The sequence below is a fragment of the Lagopus muta genome, chromosome 21 (genome assembly GCF_023343835.1).
Source record: "Lagopus muta isolate bLagMut1 chromosome 21, bLagMut1 primary, whole genome shotgun sequence".
NCBI classification, from domain to species: domain Eukaryota; kingdom Metazoa; phylum Chordata; class Aves; order Galliformes; family Phasianidae; genus Lagopus; species Lagopus muta.
Window position 1 is genome coordinate 6,304,700 of NC_064453.1, and position 13,170 is coordinate 6,317,869.

The 13,170-nt window shown below is 56.7% G+C and overlaps 1 protein-coding gene across 1 annotated transcript; it reads left to right on the forward strand.

Moving 5' to 3' along the window:
- Positions 1-1,039: 1,039 nt before the first annotated feature.
- Positions 1,040-12,684, forward strand: WNT4 (Wnt family member 4). The gene is made up of 5 exons (XM_048967761.1): positions 1,040-1,248; positions 9,208-9,443; positions 11,073-11,204; positions 11,513-11,655; positions 11,970-12,684. Exons 1-5 carry the CDS (start codon positions 1,172-1,174, stop codon positions 12,435-12,437), a joined length of 1,056 nt encoding a protein of 351 aa, XP_048823718.1. The 5' UTR covers positions 1,040-1,171; the 3' UTR covers positions 12,438-12,684.
- The last annotated feature ends 486 nt before the right edge of the window (positions 12,685-13,170 follow it).

The window sequence follows — 13,170 nt, forward strand, 5'->3', positions numbered from 1 at the left end:
GGAGGAGATTTGGTGTGCTTGGGATCTTAGGTTTCATGCCAGGCAGCCGTCTCGTGTCATCTCGTGTTGCTCCTGGCCTTACATCGAGCTGTTTGTGTCCATGTGGGCTGGGGAGGAAAGATGGAGACACGGGGATGGGGAGCAGAGGGGCATCGCCACTGCACCCCGTGGCCTCAGGGATGGGGATGCAGGGATGGGGAACCAGGCTGCTGGAGCTACTGAGGTCCCCAACATTCAGCCTTTCTGGATAACCTGAGGTGTGGATTCAGTCCTTGGTTTGTGGTCAGGTGTCATCCTCCACATGCCTGGCGATGGAAATCCTAACCCATGACCCTCTCCCAGAACACTGCCAACACCAGAAGCTGCCTTTTTGTCCTGAATCCTCCAAAAACCGAATCTGGAAAATTCCCTACAATGGAACAGGAGGAAATGCCTTCTCCGCAATGTCTACCATCAACAGCAGGTTGCCCAGAGAGGTGGTAGAGAACAGAGTAGATTCTCTGCTCCTGCAGACACCCAAGGTCGGGGAATGGGGCTCTGAGCACTGATGGAGCTGTGGGTGTCCTTGCTCGGTGCAGGGGTCTGATGGCCTTTAGGGTCCCTTCCAACTCAGACCATTCTACGATTCTACGACGGAAAAACAAGGCACCGCCACGCTCCATCCCGAGCTCTGCTCTCAGAGCCGCACGGAAACGATCCCGACAGCACGAAACGTGTAGGAATCCCTCCATTCCTCCGCCGTTCACCCCCAGGAAAACCCGAGGTGGGGAACCCCAAAGGCCATCACAAAGCGCCTCGGGAGCAGCGGAGGGGCAGCACCGCGGGCACAGCGCAGCGATGGGAGCGGCACCGGTGCCGTCCCCGCTGCCGTCCCGCCCCGGGGGTGTCCCCAGCGGCAGGATCCGCCCCAGTAGCGGCGATGTGGGGCCGCCCCCGGGACTGCCTCCGCCCCCGGCCCGCCCCCGGCCCTCCGCTCCATCCCGGGATGGGCCGGCCGAGCTGACAGTCGGGCTGGGCGGCCGCCGCGGGCGCATCCACCGGGCAGCGCCCGCCGCCGCCTGCCCGGCTCCCACCTGCGGCGGCGGCTGCTCTGGGGGCCGCGGGCCGGGCGGGGGGCACCGCACCGCACCGCACCGCACCACACGGCACCATTCCCCGCCTGCCCTCCAGGATGAGCCCGGAGTATTTCCTGCGCTCCTTGCTGCTCATCATCCTCGCCACCTTCTCGGCCAACGCCAGCAACTGGCTGTGAGTAGCCACGAGCGAAGGGGTGCCTCCGCCGCCTCCGGCACTTGTTGCTCCGCGGGGGCTGCAGAGCAGGTGCCGCCGGGGTCGGGCAGCATCACCCCGTTGCGGGGGACGGAGGTCGCGGTGTGCGGTCCCGGAGCCGCGGGGACGGGTGGTGCAGGTGGGTGCGGGGATGCCGGCTCTCCCCGGCTGCTCCAGCCTGGTTATAGGATAACTTGGTGGGCGCCGAAGCCCCCGTCCACCTTTTGTTCTTAAATTACTGATTTGGGCAGCGCTGGGAAAGTGAGGTCGGGCCGGCGGGTCAGAGCAGGGCCTGGGGCTTGGCCGGGCGCCCCGTGGGGGCAACGGGGCCGGGAAGGACTTGGCAGGGAGCGGGCAGGCAAGCAGGGATCGTTCGGATGCTGACCCCGGGGACCCGCAGTAGGCAAAGTTCACACCCAGCACTCCATCACCCTGCGGGGACGTGGGGACCGCCGTGTGGAGGAGCCGGGTGCCATCCGGAGCACGCTGAGCAAATGCTGAACTAACGTGGAAGGTAAACAGGGGAGGAAACAGTTCTGGAAAATTCCTGCCCGTTCACCAAGGGCTTCTTCTAGGGGAGACCCTCGGGACAGGAGGGATGGGGCATGGCAGCGCCTCCCATCAAAATGCAGATGAAGGCAATGTGTCCGCTCCGTTCATCCCATCTTTGGGGAGACGCCGTTTCCCCACTCCCAGCGTTGATGGCAGACTGAGAGTCAGTGCGTTCCCGATGTGTGCAGAGGAGACCCGTGTTTGTGTCATGTCCTGCTCCCCCGCCCTGGTGCAGGCACGGTGTCCATAGGCACAACGCGCTCCGGTGGTTCCCACCATAGCCCAGGAGCTCGAGGAGCACTCCTGCATCCGGAGATGGGCTCCCGTCGGCTGGAGGCTGCGGGAGGTGCGCTGAGTTTGGAGGATGCTCCAAAATCAGGCTGGGAAGCACCGGGATGGTGCTTTTCTCCCCGCATCCCACCGGTGGGAAAAGCGCTGCCCGTCGGTGTCCGCATGGGATGCGTTAAGCGCTCAGCCCTCCTCCCCCTCGTTCGCCAGATGGAGCGACTTGCACCCCGCGCGGCTCCGGCGCAGCGTGGGTGGATCGCAGCCGCTCCCGAGGTGGGCTTGAAGCTGTGCGCGGGGAGCGGTGCGAGCGCCCTTCCCGCAGGGTCCGGACAGGGAAACGCTGCCGGGGAGGGGAAGCGCCCGGAGAAGGGGGATCTGAGGTTAAGTGGCAGCAGTGAGGTCAGCGAGGCGCGGTGCCGCGGCGGAGATGGGGCTGTGCGCGGCCGTTCGTGCTCACCGAGCATCGGGGTGGGCGCGGGGGATTCGGCGGCGGGAGAGCGGAGGGCTCATTCCTGCCAACAGGGGAGGAAAAGCAGATCCATTTCTGCGCGCTTGAAAGAAAGGGTCAACTTTTTTTTGATGTTCCAAATGTATCTTGATAAAAGGATCGTCCCCCGCTCGGCACTTCTTATCCTTCGCCTTTTAGGATTAAGACAATTCCCATTGTTTATCTCCTCACATCAGAAACAAAGGCTGCCAGAGGCAATAAACGGAGTTAGAAGGAACCCAGGAGTTATCAGATATTCGAGGAATGAGCGCGCTTCGTCCGTCTCACGGAGCCGTGCGCACGGCGCGGGGTCCGGCAGGAGGGCGCTGGGCGCCCCCCCAGGTGCTCGGCTCTGCAGCCCTGCGCGGAGGCGGATGGCAGCGTGCGGGGAAGTTTGCTTTTCCAGAAACCTGCTGGATCGGTGATTAAGCTCGGGGTGCCTTTCACAAGACGAGACTTTTTCTAAAGCTCCTCCTGACCTGTCGGGACTCGCATTCCCTGAGTGCTTTGGAGACGCAGCTTGCAACACCTGAGCTGAAGGCTCCCTGCAGCGGCCCGGTGCCCTGCAAGGAAGCGGCGGGAGGGATCACCGTGCTGCAGAGAGCTCTGCAATAGAAGCAGCTTTGCCAAAAGTTTCCATTAAGCAGACCCAGATCCTTCTATCTGGCTGGGAAGTGAACCTCAGGTGTGTTTTCTCAGTGCCTGTGTTTGGGGAGTTGCTGTTTGGCTCTCTGCCTATCCAAAAAACCTCTCTGTCATCCAAACCAAAGTGATGCTCTTTTCTCTCCTTCTAATAACAGCTGCAGGCTCGTTTTTCCTCCTGTCTTTCGGGGCTCAGGGAGCCTTAAAGCTTTTCCTGCCAGCAAAGAATTTGATGTTAAATGAAGGGCAGCGGTGGGTGCTCTGAGGTCTGTCTGGCTGTGATGTGCATAATGGGAAGGTCCTGCTGGAGGAGTCCAGGGATGTGCTTCATACACAGGAAGGAGCTCAGCTATTCCCAAAGCACCTTTCGTTTCACAGCCTCCATTCAGCTCTTGGACCTGCTGCTGTGCCTGCGGCTCTTTGGGTTGCTTGAACCCGAGTCGATCCTCATGTCTGAAAAGCATCAGTGACACAGGGGTCCTTCATGGGCAGGGCCCTTTTTGCGGTGTTTTCTAGGAGTCGCTGCAGCCTTTCTCCCTTTTCCTGCTGTTAAACATCTAAAAGTGGCTTTGGAGGAGGCTCAGAGCAGGGTGTGCCACCGGCAGCTCCGTCTACCCCTTATTTACAGGGGTTTAAAACTTCCATCTGTGCTTCAGGCTGGGTTTAAAGGGCCAGGGGTGCAGCTGGGCTTTCAAAAGCCTTTAGAAAAAAGCAAAACTGAGCTTTCTGGGGAAGCTTGAGGACGTTGTAAGAGTCCAAACAAGCCTGGATAACAGCAACCACTTCTGAGGGTTGGAAGGAGGGATGAAAAGATTTGGGGTTTTGGGGCTCCCATTCATTTGGGTGTGCCAAGGTGCTCCACAAACCCCAACTCAGCGCTCGTCCTGCTGGGGAGCAGCCCGGGTAGACCTCAGCTCTGATGTTGTGCCACTTTGTGTCACTGTGCAATGTAAGAGATGCAGGAGCAGCAGACCCGGGTCCTCCGCTTGCATCCCTCTGATCTTAAGCCAGACTCTATTTTTAAGATGAATCTCCCCAGCTTTGACAGCAGGGAGTTCACTTCACCCCCACCCTGCTTCAGTCCCATTTCATGCAGGATTCTTCGCATTGTCGTTGTGACTCTCCCATTTCCCACCAGGCGAGGAACCAGTCCAGCATTTCCCCTCGGGTGCCCCATGGCTGCAGCACCATCCAGCAGGTGCAGGTAGCTCCAGGGCACGTCTGTGCCCTCAGATCCCTGCTCCCCTCCCTGCATTCTTATTTTTGGTGCAAAGACAGCACTAGGATGGCTCCCAGGTCACATCTACTTCGGCAGAGTTGCTCAGATTGGGTCCAATGGAGAATTTCTTTGCTTTCAGCTCCTTTCCTCGCCCTGGTGATGCTGCACGCTTAGGGCTTCCCTGCCTGTGATTTGAGCCATGAAAACAGACGGCTTTAAGGGTTGCATCCTGCAGATGAAAGGCCTTTGCAAATCCTGATGCTGAACTTCCATCCAGTTCAGCTTGTCTCTGAGCTCGGGGCAGGAGGGACAGATACTCCCTGCCTCCTCACTGATGACAGAATTTTCCTTTCCCCAATGAAGCCTTAAATAAAAATATACCTTCATACAGAGTAGCAGAGGTTTATCCAAGGAAGGGTGGACATCAGGTGCTTCTATCTCACTCGCATTGCAGGTCATGCAAGGACAGGATCCGTTCAGCTCCAAACACGAGCAATGGCGAGAAGCAGATTTCTGCTTTTTGCAGTGGTTGGTGGTGACTCCATGAGTCAGAAAGAGATTTTCGCACTGCAGGGACAAATGTTTGCATTGCAGTGCTGGGAGCTGTTGTCTTCCCAATTAACTCATCCTCGTAGATGGAAAGATGCACCGCTGCCGTGGGTTTGGGCTTTCTTAAAATGGGAAATTGCTGAGCAACCCCCAGAGGTCGGCAGTTTGCAGGAGGTTCCTCCATATTCCCTTATAAACACAACGCCGCAGGCTCTTGCAACACCTTTTTTTGTTGTTTTTTTTTCTTAAAACAAAGCTTGGAAACGTTGCAAACCCACAGAAATGGCGCTTCCCAAAGCTGGGCTGAGGACAGGCGATGCTCTGGGTGCCAGCAGCAGATCATCCCCAGCCCTGGGATTCAGCCCCTATTGCTGCAGGTGACCCCAAATGCATCCCTCCAGCACAGAGCCGCTGCGGTGTGCAGCTGGGAAGGTGCCGTGCAGGATCTGCCTGGCTCAGCAGAACTGGAGCCAGTATTGTGCTTTCACAAAATTACTCAGGGTGGTTGGGGGGTGGGGAGGGGGGGGCGAAGAATTAATTGAACCTCTTGGCCAATGGAAAGCGGCCCGAGGTCTGTTGGAAGTTGGGTGAGATCAAACCAGTCCCGCAGAAGGTTCCTCTCTCCGTGTGTTTGCGAATTCCGATTGAAATGAAAAACTCATCAGAATTTCTCCAACCCAGGTGTAGCCCCGAGCGCTGCACCAGGGGAATTCCCACGTCGCTCAGCCCCATGGCTTCACTTGCCTCCTCTTGCAGCCGTTCCTGGCTGCTGAACTCGAGCAAAGAAGGACGTGTGAAAGGATGTTTTCTATGCATCCAAAGTCTGAGGTTGGGGTAGGGGGACTGGGGAGGGCAAAGTTTGAGCATTCGGGGGTCGTTTTGTGCTGCATGGCCCAGCTTGGGGAGCAGGACTCTGCCTCCTCATGGGACATTGCTCCAGCAGCTGGAGGTGGAGATTAGGGCGTGAGAAGCATGGTTTTAATCCAGAGATGAGATATGTACAACCGAGCCATAGAGCTGCTCCTCTGCCAGGGAAGAGACAGACAGGCCTTCAGATGACGACACTGCGCGTCGTGGTTTACATTTACAAGCAAAGGAGAGGAAGGACATCTAATCCCAGAGTGGGGTGGCCAGTCTGGGAGGGATGCGTCGTGTTGTAGGGCTGTCAGCTGGACCAGCTATTCCCCATGCTGCAGCTCTCCAGCAGCCCCATGCCCACAGTGTCGGACCAATGAGTTCTCTTTGCTTGCTTGCTTTCCCCTTCCTTTTTTTTTTTTTTTTCCTTTGCTTAGCCTGGAACATCCCATTTGGGCCCTTAGCCAGGCAGGTATCCCCATGAGTTTGGGCGTTTGCTGAAGACATTGAAGCTTCTGAGCTCATCTCAGCATCTCTGATAGGAGACTGCAGTGACACCACCTGGCTGACACCACCTTCAGTATTCCCAAACTGAGGCAACGTGAGAAATTTCCACATTTCAAACATCTGGTGCATCTTCCCTGAACCACCTCTACTGAGGATCAGTCCGTGACTCCAATTTGCCCACCTCCCCGTGGCAGGGAATCCCCTCCCCATTCTTTCTGGCTCCACCTGCCAACCCCTGTGGCAAAAATTATCATCATTCTTTGTTTTTAAGCCGGGTTTTTTTGCCTTTCCAAATCTCCCGGGATTTGAGGTTTCCCTCTTTGCCACCTTGCAGAGTGGATCAACTGCAAATACTCCAATTATGGGACTTCAATCTTGATCTGCGTGCTGCGGATGGAAAAAAAAGAAGGGCTTTCTGTTGGTTTTGTGTTAAGTCAGTGATTTTTAATAAAAGGCAGCTTGTTCTGTGAGTGACTTGTCTGGATGTGAAGGCAGGAGAAAAGAAATACAAATGTGATGATGAAGCAAGAAGACAAGACTTGAACAAATGGCTTGGGCAGCAGCTCGCCCCTTGAAACATTCTTTGCCCAGTCTTGGAAAGGGAAGGAAATATGCCGTTATTTGGGTTTATTTTTTCCACAAGCAGGACTGTTCTGAAGCTTCCTGTGAGCCTCCAGTCCCAATCCAGGGCTCCGCACTGCAGGGAAATCAAGGTGGGCTCTCTACTCGCTGAGGGCAGCTTTGGTTTGGTTTGCTCTTCTGCCAGTCTTGATCTAGAAGAAAGGCTTTCTCTGTGGTTTCTACCGCCTCAGCCTAGGAAAACAAAGCTTTGGGCAGGGTCCTTATTAAGAACCAGGCAAAGTGCTGGAATGGGGCTTCCATGGTGACCCTGGAGGGCTGGCTGCAGTGCCTTGCTTGGGCTCCCCAGCGCTGTGGGACTCTGCACTGCAGAATGGGAGCATCTCTGGGAAGGAATGGTGGGGGAGAGAGACCAGAAATCGTTCTGGACAGCTTCACCTTATTTCCCTGCAAAACAAATTACCAGAGCTGCTCTTGGAAAGCCGTATCCATCTTTGAAGCATGGTTGTCCTTCGTTTTATCATCCCAAATACCATTACGCACTCTCTGGGGAGGTGTCTTATCAGGCGCATCTACTTGGAAAGGCTTGAAAGGCTCCTGTCACACTTCTCTTCATGTGTGCTTTGAATTTATAGCTCCTCATCGCCTGAAGAATCCCACTGAGCTGGGAAATACATGAGAAAATGAGATGGTGCCTCTCTCCAAAGCAGAGCTGAAGTGGCCATTCCACCTGCGGTCGGGGCTCAGAACTGGAGGCAGTTTTCTTGTTTTCCAGGCTCCAAGTTGACCTGTGGTGCCTTAGGATAACTCTAATTGCTTTGGTGTGCATCAGCTTTCCTGTGCACCAACCGAAATGATAGCTGGATGGGAGGGAACAGGGCTGCTGTGGGCCCAGTTTCCAGTGTTCTGAATGATCCCAAGGGAGGTTTGCTGCCATCCTCTTGGTCCTTGGTCCTCTGCAAGCAAGCTGAGCCCTTGGAGGAGCTGAAGGCCTTGGACAAAGATGCTTAGCTGGTATAAAGGCTGGAAAAGAGCTTGGCTCTCAAACCACAGCTGCCTGCCACTTCCCACTGTCCGAGCAGCATTGCATCAAGTGACCTCCACGCATGAGGAAAGCTGGATGCTTCTGACAGCCAGCCATGCAGACTCCCCACGGACACTGCAAGCCAACCCAGCTTTCTCACCATCTCTATAAGCACGAAACCAAGCTGGTGAATAATTCTGCTGATGCACGGAAGAGAAAATCCTTGCTCTCTCCTCCTGGGGCAGGCTGGCACGGCTAATGGGAGGAAGAGGCTGTGACAACTGGATCTTGTGGCTGAAGTCAGCAGATCTGACCCCTGGGACACATGGGAATGGGCAGGAAGCAGGAGCCACTTTTGAATGGTCACTTCTCAGAGGCAAGCAGTGCTTCAAAGACAAAATCCTTCACAGGATGTCGTAACTCGGAGGAGGAGGAAAAAAACAAGCAAACAAAAAACCCACAAGTTCTGTAGGGCTGGGAAAGGCAGAGTCGAGGAATGAGGCTTCCGAAAAGCCTTCGCCTGGTGCTCTCATCACTCAGCACAGACGAGGCGATGCCATGAGCCTGGCCCTAGAAGGGGCAGCTCTCTGCACACCCTGCAGAGATGGGGAGGTGGTCATTGTGCACTGCCACAAGCTGCCACGTCAGCACACACCTGGCACCCAGCACACAAGATTTTGTCCCTCCCCGCTCCAAGCCCTGCTTGAAACCCCAGTGACAGAAAGCTGGCAGCTCCTGGGGGCCGGGCTGGCATGCTAAAAGCAGGTTTGGTGATGGAAGTGGTTTGGAGGGCGATGTTTGTCAGCGATGAGTGCGGGAGCTGTGTGGCAGCTGGAGCTGGCAGCCGAGCGGCTGTCCTGCTTGTTTTGGCTGACTTCAGAGACCTCTGGCTTTTCCTAGTAGCGCTTGGATGTGCCGGTACTCAGGAGACCTGACCGGGCACATTCAGACAACACCGAAAATATCCTCCATGCAGGCAACAGAGGCAAAGGGGAGCCGGCAGATGGTCTCCCAGAGAGGCAGGGGATGAGGCTGCAGAGGGCTGCCTGTTTTCCTTGGGCTTGCTCTCTGCCATGCAAAAATGCAACCTGTGGAGGCACATTGCAGGCGACCCAGGTATGCAGTGGTTCTCAGCTATGCAGGGGATGATAGGCTGGGTCTCCTCGCTGTGTCCCTGATGAACGTGGGTCTGTGCTCCCCTTACCTCCTAACCAGCTGTGCCGGCTCTCACGGCAGGTACCTGGCAAAGCTGTCTTCAGTGGGAAGCATCTCTGAGGAGGAGACCTGCGAGAAGCTGAAGGGCTTGATCCAGCGCCAGGTGCAGATGTGCAAGCGGAACCTGGAGGTGATGGACTCGGTGCGGCGCGGGGCCCAGCTGGCCATCGAGGAGTGCCAGTACCAATTCCGCAACCGCCGCTGGAACTGCTCCACGCTGGACACCCTGCCTGTCTTTGGCAAGGTGGTAACACAAGGTGAGCTTGAGTTGGAAGGGACCTTAAGCATCATCCAGCCTCAAGCCCTGCCGTGGGCTGGTTGCCCCACACCAGACCAGGTTGCCCAGGGCCCCATCCAGCCTGGTGTTGAGCACACTCGGGGAAGGGGCAAGAATTTCTTCCCAATGTCAAATATGAACCTACCCTCTTTTAGTTCAAAACCATTCCCCCTTGTCCTATCGCTATCTGCCCATGTAAAAAAGCACTCTCTCCTTTCCATAAGCTGCTCTTGAGTACTGGAGCTTTCCCTGGAACCTTCCCTTCTCCAGGATGAACTCCCCAGCTCCTCACCCCGCATCCATAGGTGCTGGATGTACTGAGCAGCTCCGAAGCGGTGACTGCTGCCAAGCAGAGCAGCTCTCATGTGAGGACAGCCCTCTGCCGCCCAGCAAGAGTAAAACACAGCACACCCAGACCCTCCGAAGAGCAGCGAAGATTTATGGCCAGGCCCCACAGCCCAGGCTGGGTGCAGGCTTCCCGGAGGTCCGAACCATGCCAGGGTGCAGAGTTGGAGAGGAAGGTCCCTTCCATCCCCAGGGAGCAGCCTTCCCTCCCCTGGGGTGCCACTCTCACCCCTTCCCATCCCACAGAAAGCAGGCTGTGGCTGCCCCCAGCTCCCTGTTTGACTTTCCTCCCCTCGACACAGGGGTGAAGATCTCTTCTTGTGAAGGTTCAGGACTGGAAATACCAGAAATACCAGAAACTAAAAGTCGCCTCTTTTTAGTCAGCCACAGCGCAAAACCGACCAACACGATCCTACTATTAACCTCGATTAACTTGGAGGAGGTTCAGGCCCTGTGCTGGCTGGCCCTCCCCAGCCACTGCTGCTTGGCCACCGAAGCCTGGGCTGCGACCACCAAAGTAGCTGCCCTCTGCCCGACCGGCGAGCCACCCCCTACCTTGAAACAGCCCTAGCATACCCCAAATGCCAGCCCTGCTTGTTTGGAGCCGGAGGGGCCGTGTCCTCAGCCACCCTCGACCTCAGAGGACGGTGGGGATTTGGGTTTTGCAAGAGCTGACAGCCGCGGTCCCTGGCCGAGCCGCCCGCGTGTTTGTGTCCAGATTTCTCCCCCCTGTCAAATGGGCTCTTTGTGCACCGTGCAGGTGGGCACAGGAATGTTCTGCTGCGCCTGGGGGCTCCGCAGAGCGCTTTGGGAAGAGTTCTCCAGTTTTGGAGGTGCAGGGAGCAACGGGGTGCTGCGTGGTGATAACGTGGATCTGCAGCTGCAGGGGGTGATCCCCGGTTTGGTTGAGGAAATAGAACATTTTTGGATGCGGGAGGGTTTTTACAGCAAAAGTGCCCTGCAAGCACCAGGAGAGCTCTCCCCACATTGCAATGCAGCCTTTGCATCCCTCCTGCTGCTGCGTTATGACCTTGCCCATCACATCCACGTGCTGCCAGCTCTGTCACTATTGCAAGCAGTGCGTGGTGTCTGCTGAGCCTGGTCTGGGCTTGGCACTGAGCAAATACATCTTGGGATACTTGGATCATGCCGGGGAGGGGTGAGCATGGGGCACCCTGTACGTGGGGGTGGGCAGGTGGAGCAGCCCACCTGGGTGCACAAAACCCCCTTGGGCTTCTTGCCATCTTTTCCACTCTTGTTGCAGGGACGAGGGAGGCAGCGTTTGTCTACGCCATCTCTTCTGCAGGGGTGGCCTTCGCCGTGACCCGAGCATGCAGCAGCGGCGAGCTGGACAAGTGTGGATGCGACCGCACGGTGCAAGGCGGCAGCCCACAGGGTGAGCGTGCAAAGCAGGGATACAGAGTGCACAGAGATGCCCGTCCTCCAGGGCCACCCTTTAGAGAAAGGGCAAAAAAATGTACAAAAAACATTTTTAAAAGCCTACTGATAGTCCACGCAAGCGCTTCAGAAAGGATAGCTGGGAGTGTAGCTCAGGGGGTACGTTGTTCCCCCACCCCGTGGCCATCCTTGTTCAGCTTCCCCAGCATGGGGAGCAAGACAGACAGGGCTGGCGAGCAGTGTTTTAGCAAGAGCAGGGCTGAGGAGGATGAACTTCATCTGTCCCATCCTTGCACTGTGCCTCAGGCTTCCAGTGGTCCGGCTGCTCCGATAACATCGCCTACGGTGTGGCTTTCTCTCAGTCCTTTGTCGACGTCCGGGAGAGGAGCAAAGGGGCATCTTCCAACAGAGCACTGATGAACCTCCACAACAACGAGGCGGGGCGGAAGGTAACAGACAGGGATCTGCATGGGGTCTGCAGTCATTGCTGTGTCAGTGGAGGGTCAGGGGGGTTAGGGAAAGGCTGCGCCCCAGTGGGCAGCAGGCACGGCACAGCTCCCTGGGGCAGCGGGGATGGCCCCACACTGGGAGCGCTGAGGTGCCAGGGCTTGGGAGCAGGCAATGTTGTGTGCAGCCAGGGGCTGGGCTCAGGGATCCGTGTGGGTCCCTTCCAACTCAGGGTGCTGTAGGGTGCTGTGACTCCGTGTCACACCCTGTCCCACCCTCACCACCCCCATCTCGTTTCTCCACTGTGCTCCTTCAGGCGATCCTGAACAACATGCGGGTGGAGTGCAAGTGTCACGGCGTGTCGGGCTCGTGTGAGTTCAAGACGTGCTGGAAAGCCATGCCTCCCTTCCGCAAAGTGGGCAACGTGCTGAAGGAGAAATTCGACGGTGCCACCGAGGTCGAGCAGAGCGAGATCGGCTCCACCAAAGTGCTGGTGCCGAAAAACTCCCAGTTCAAACCGCACACGGACGAGGATCTCGTCTACCTGGACTCCAGTCCTGACTTCTGTGACCACGACCTCAAGAACGGGGTGCTGGGCACCAGCGGCCGGCAGTGCAACAAGACCTCCAAGGCCATCGATGGCTGCGAGCTCATGTGCTGCGGTCGGGGCTTCCATACGGACGAAGTGGAGGTGGTGGAAAGGTGCAGCTGCAAATTCCACTGGTGCTGCTCTGTCAAGTGCAAACCCTGCCATCGGGTGGTGGAAATCCACACGTGCCGGTGATGCACGGAAGGGAGCAGCCATCCCTTCCCCTCTCTAACTGATCCTGCTTCTCTCTTGCCCTGTGGCCAGGACTGAGGAAGTGACCCAGACGCTGCAGGGAGAGCACAGCTCTATACAGAGACAGAGCCCTGGAGGAAAACAGATTTTAAAAGAAAGGAGCAAAAAAATATATATATTTAAAGTTTAAAAAAGGAAAAAAAACCAACCCTCCCCCCCCCTCAAAAAAAGCGATCGTTGTTATCTTTTATTTTGGTCGGTTTGCTTATTTATTGCTGAAGCCAGAGCAGGGATGTGCCTGACCTCGTGGATGCAGCGGATGCTCTACGCTGACTCTGGAGCATTGCAAATGGGAGATGGTTAAACCTGAGGCTGAGTAGCATTAGGGGCCGGGTATCTTCTGTCACAATCGTTTGTATTTGTTGCAGGAGTGCTTTCAGCATCCCAGAGCACGGCTGGAGCGCAGCCAGGACATGCAGCTGTGAGCGCTGCAGAGGACAGGGAGATGGGGATGGGATGGCACAGTGTTAATCACAATGCAGGGAGAGCCCATCCGGAGCTGTCAGTGTACGGAGTGTGTGTGTACAGAGCCTCAGGGATGCTCTGAGGCCTCCTGGGCTCTGGAGAGCTGTTAGAGCAGCTCTGGCAGCCGCTGTGATTTACAGAAGCTCCTCGGCAGCTGCCTGGGCTGTCAAGGGACACGATGTTCCCACTTTGCTCCCTGTCCCCTTGCAAA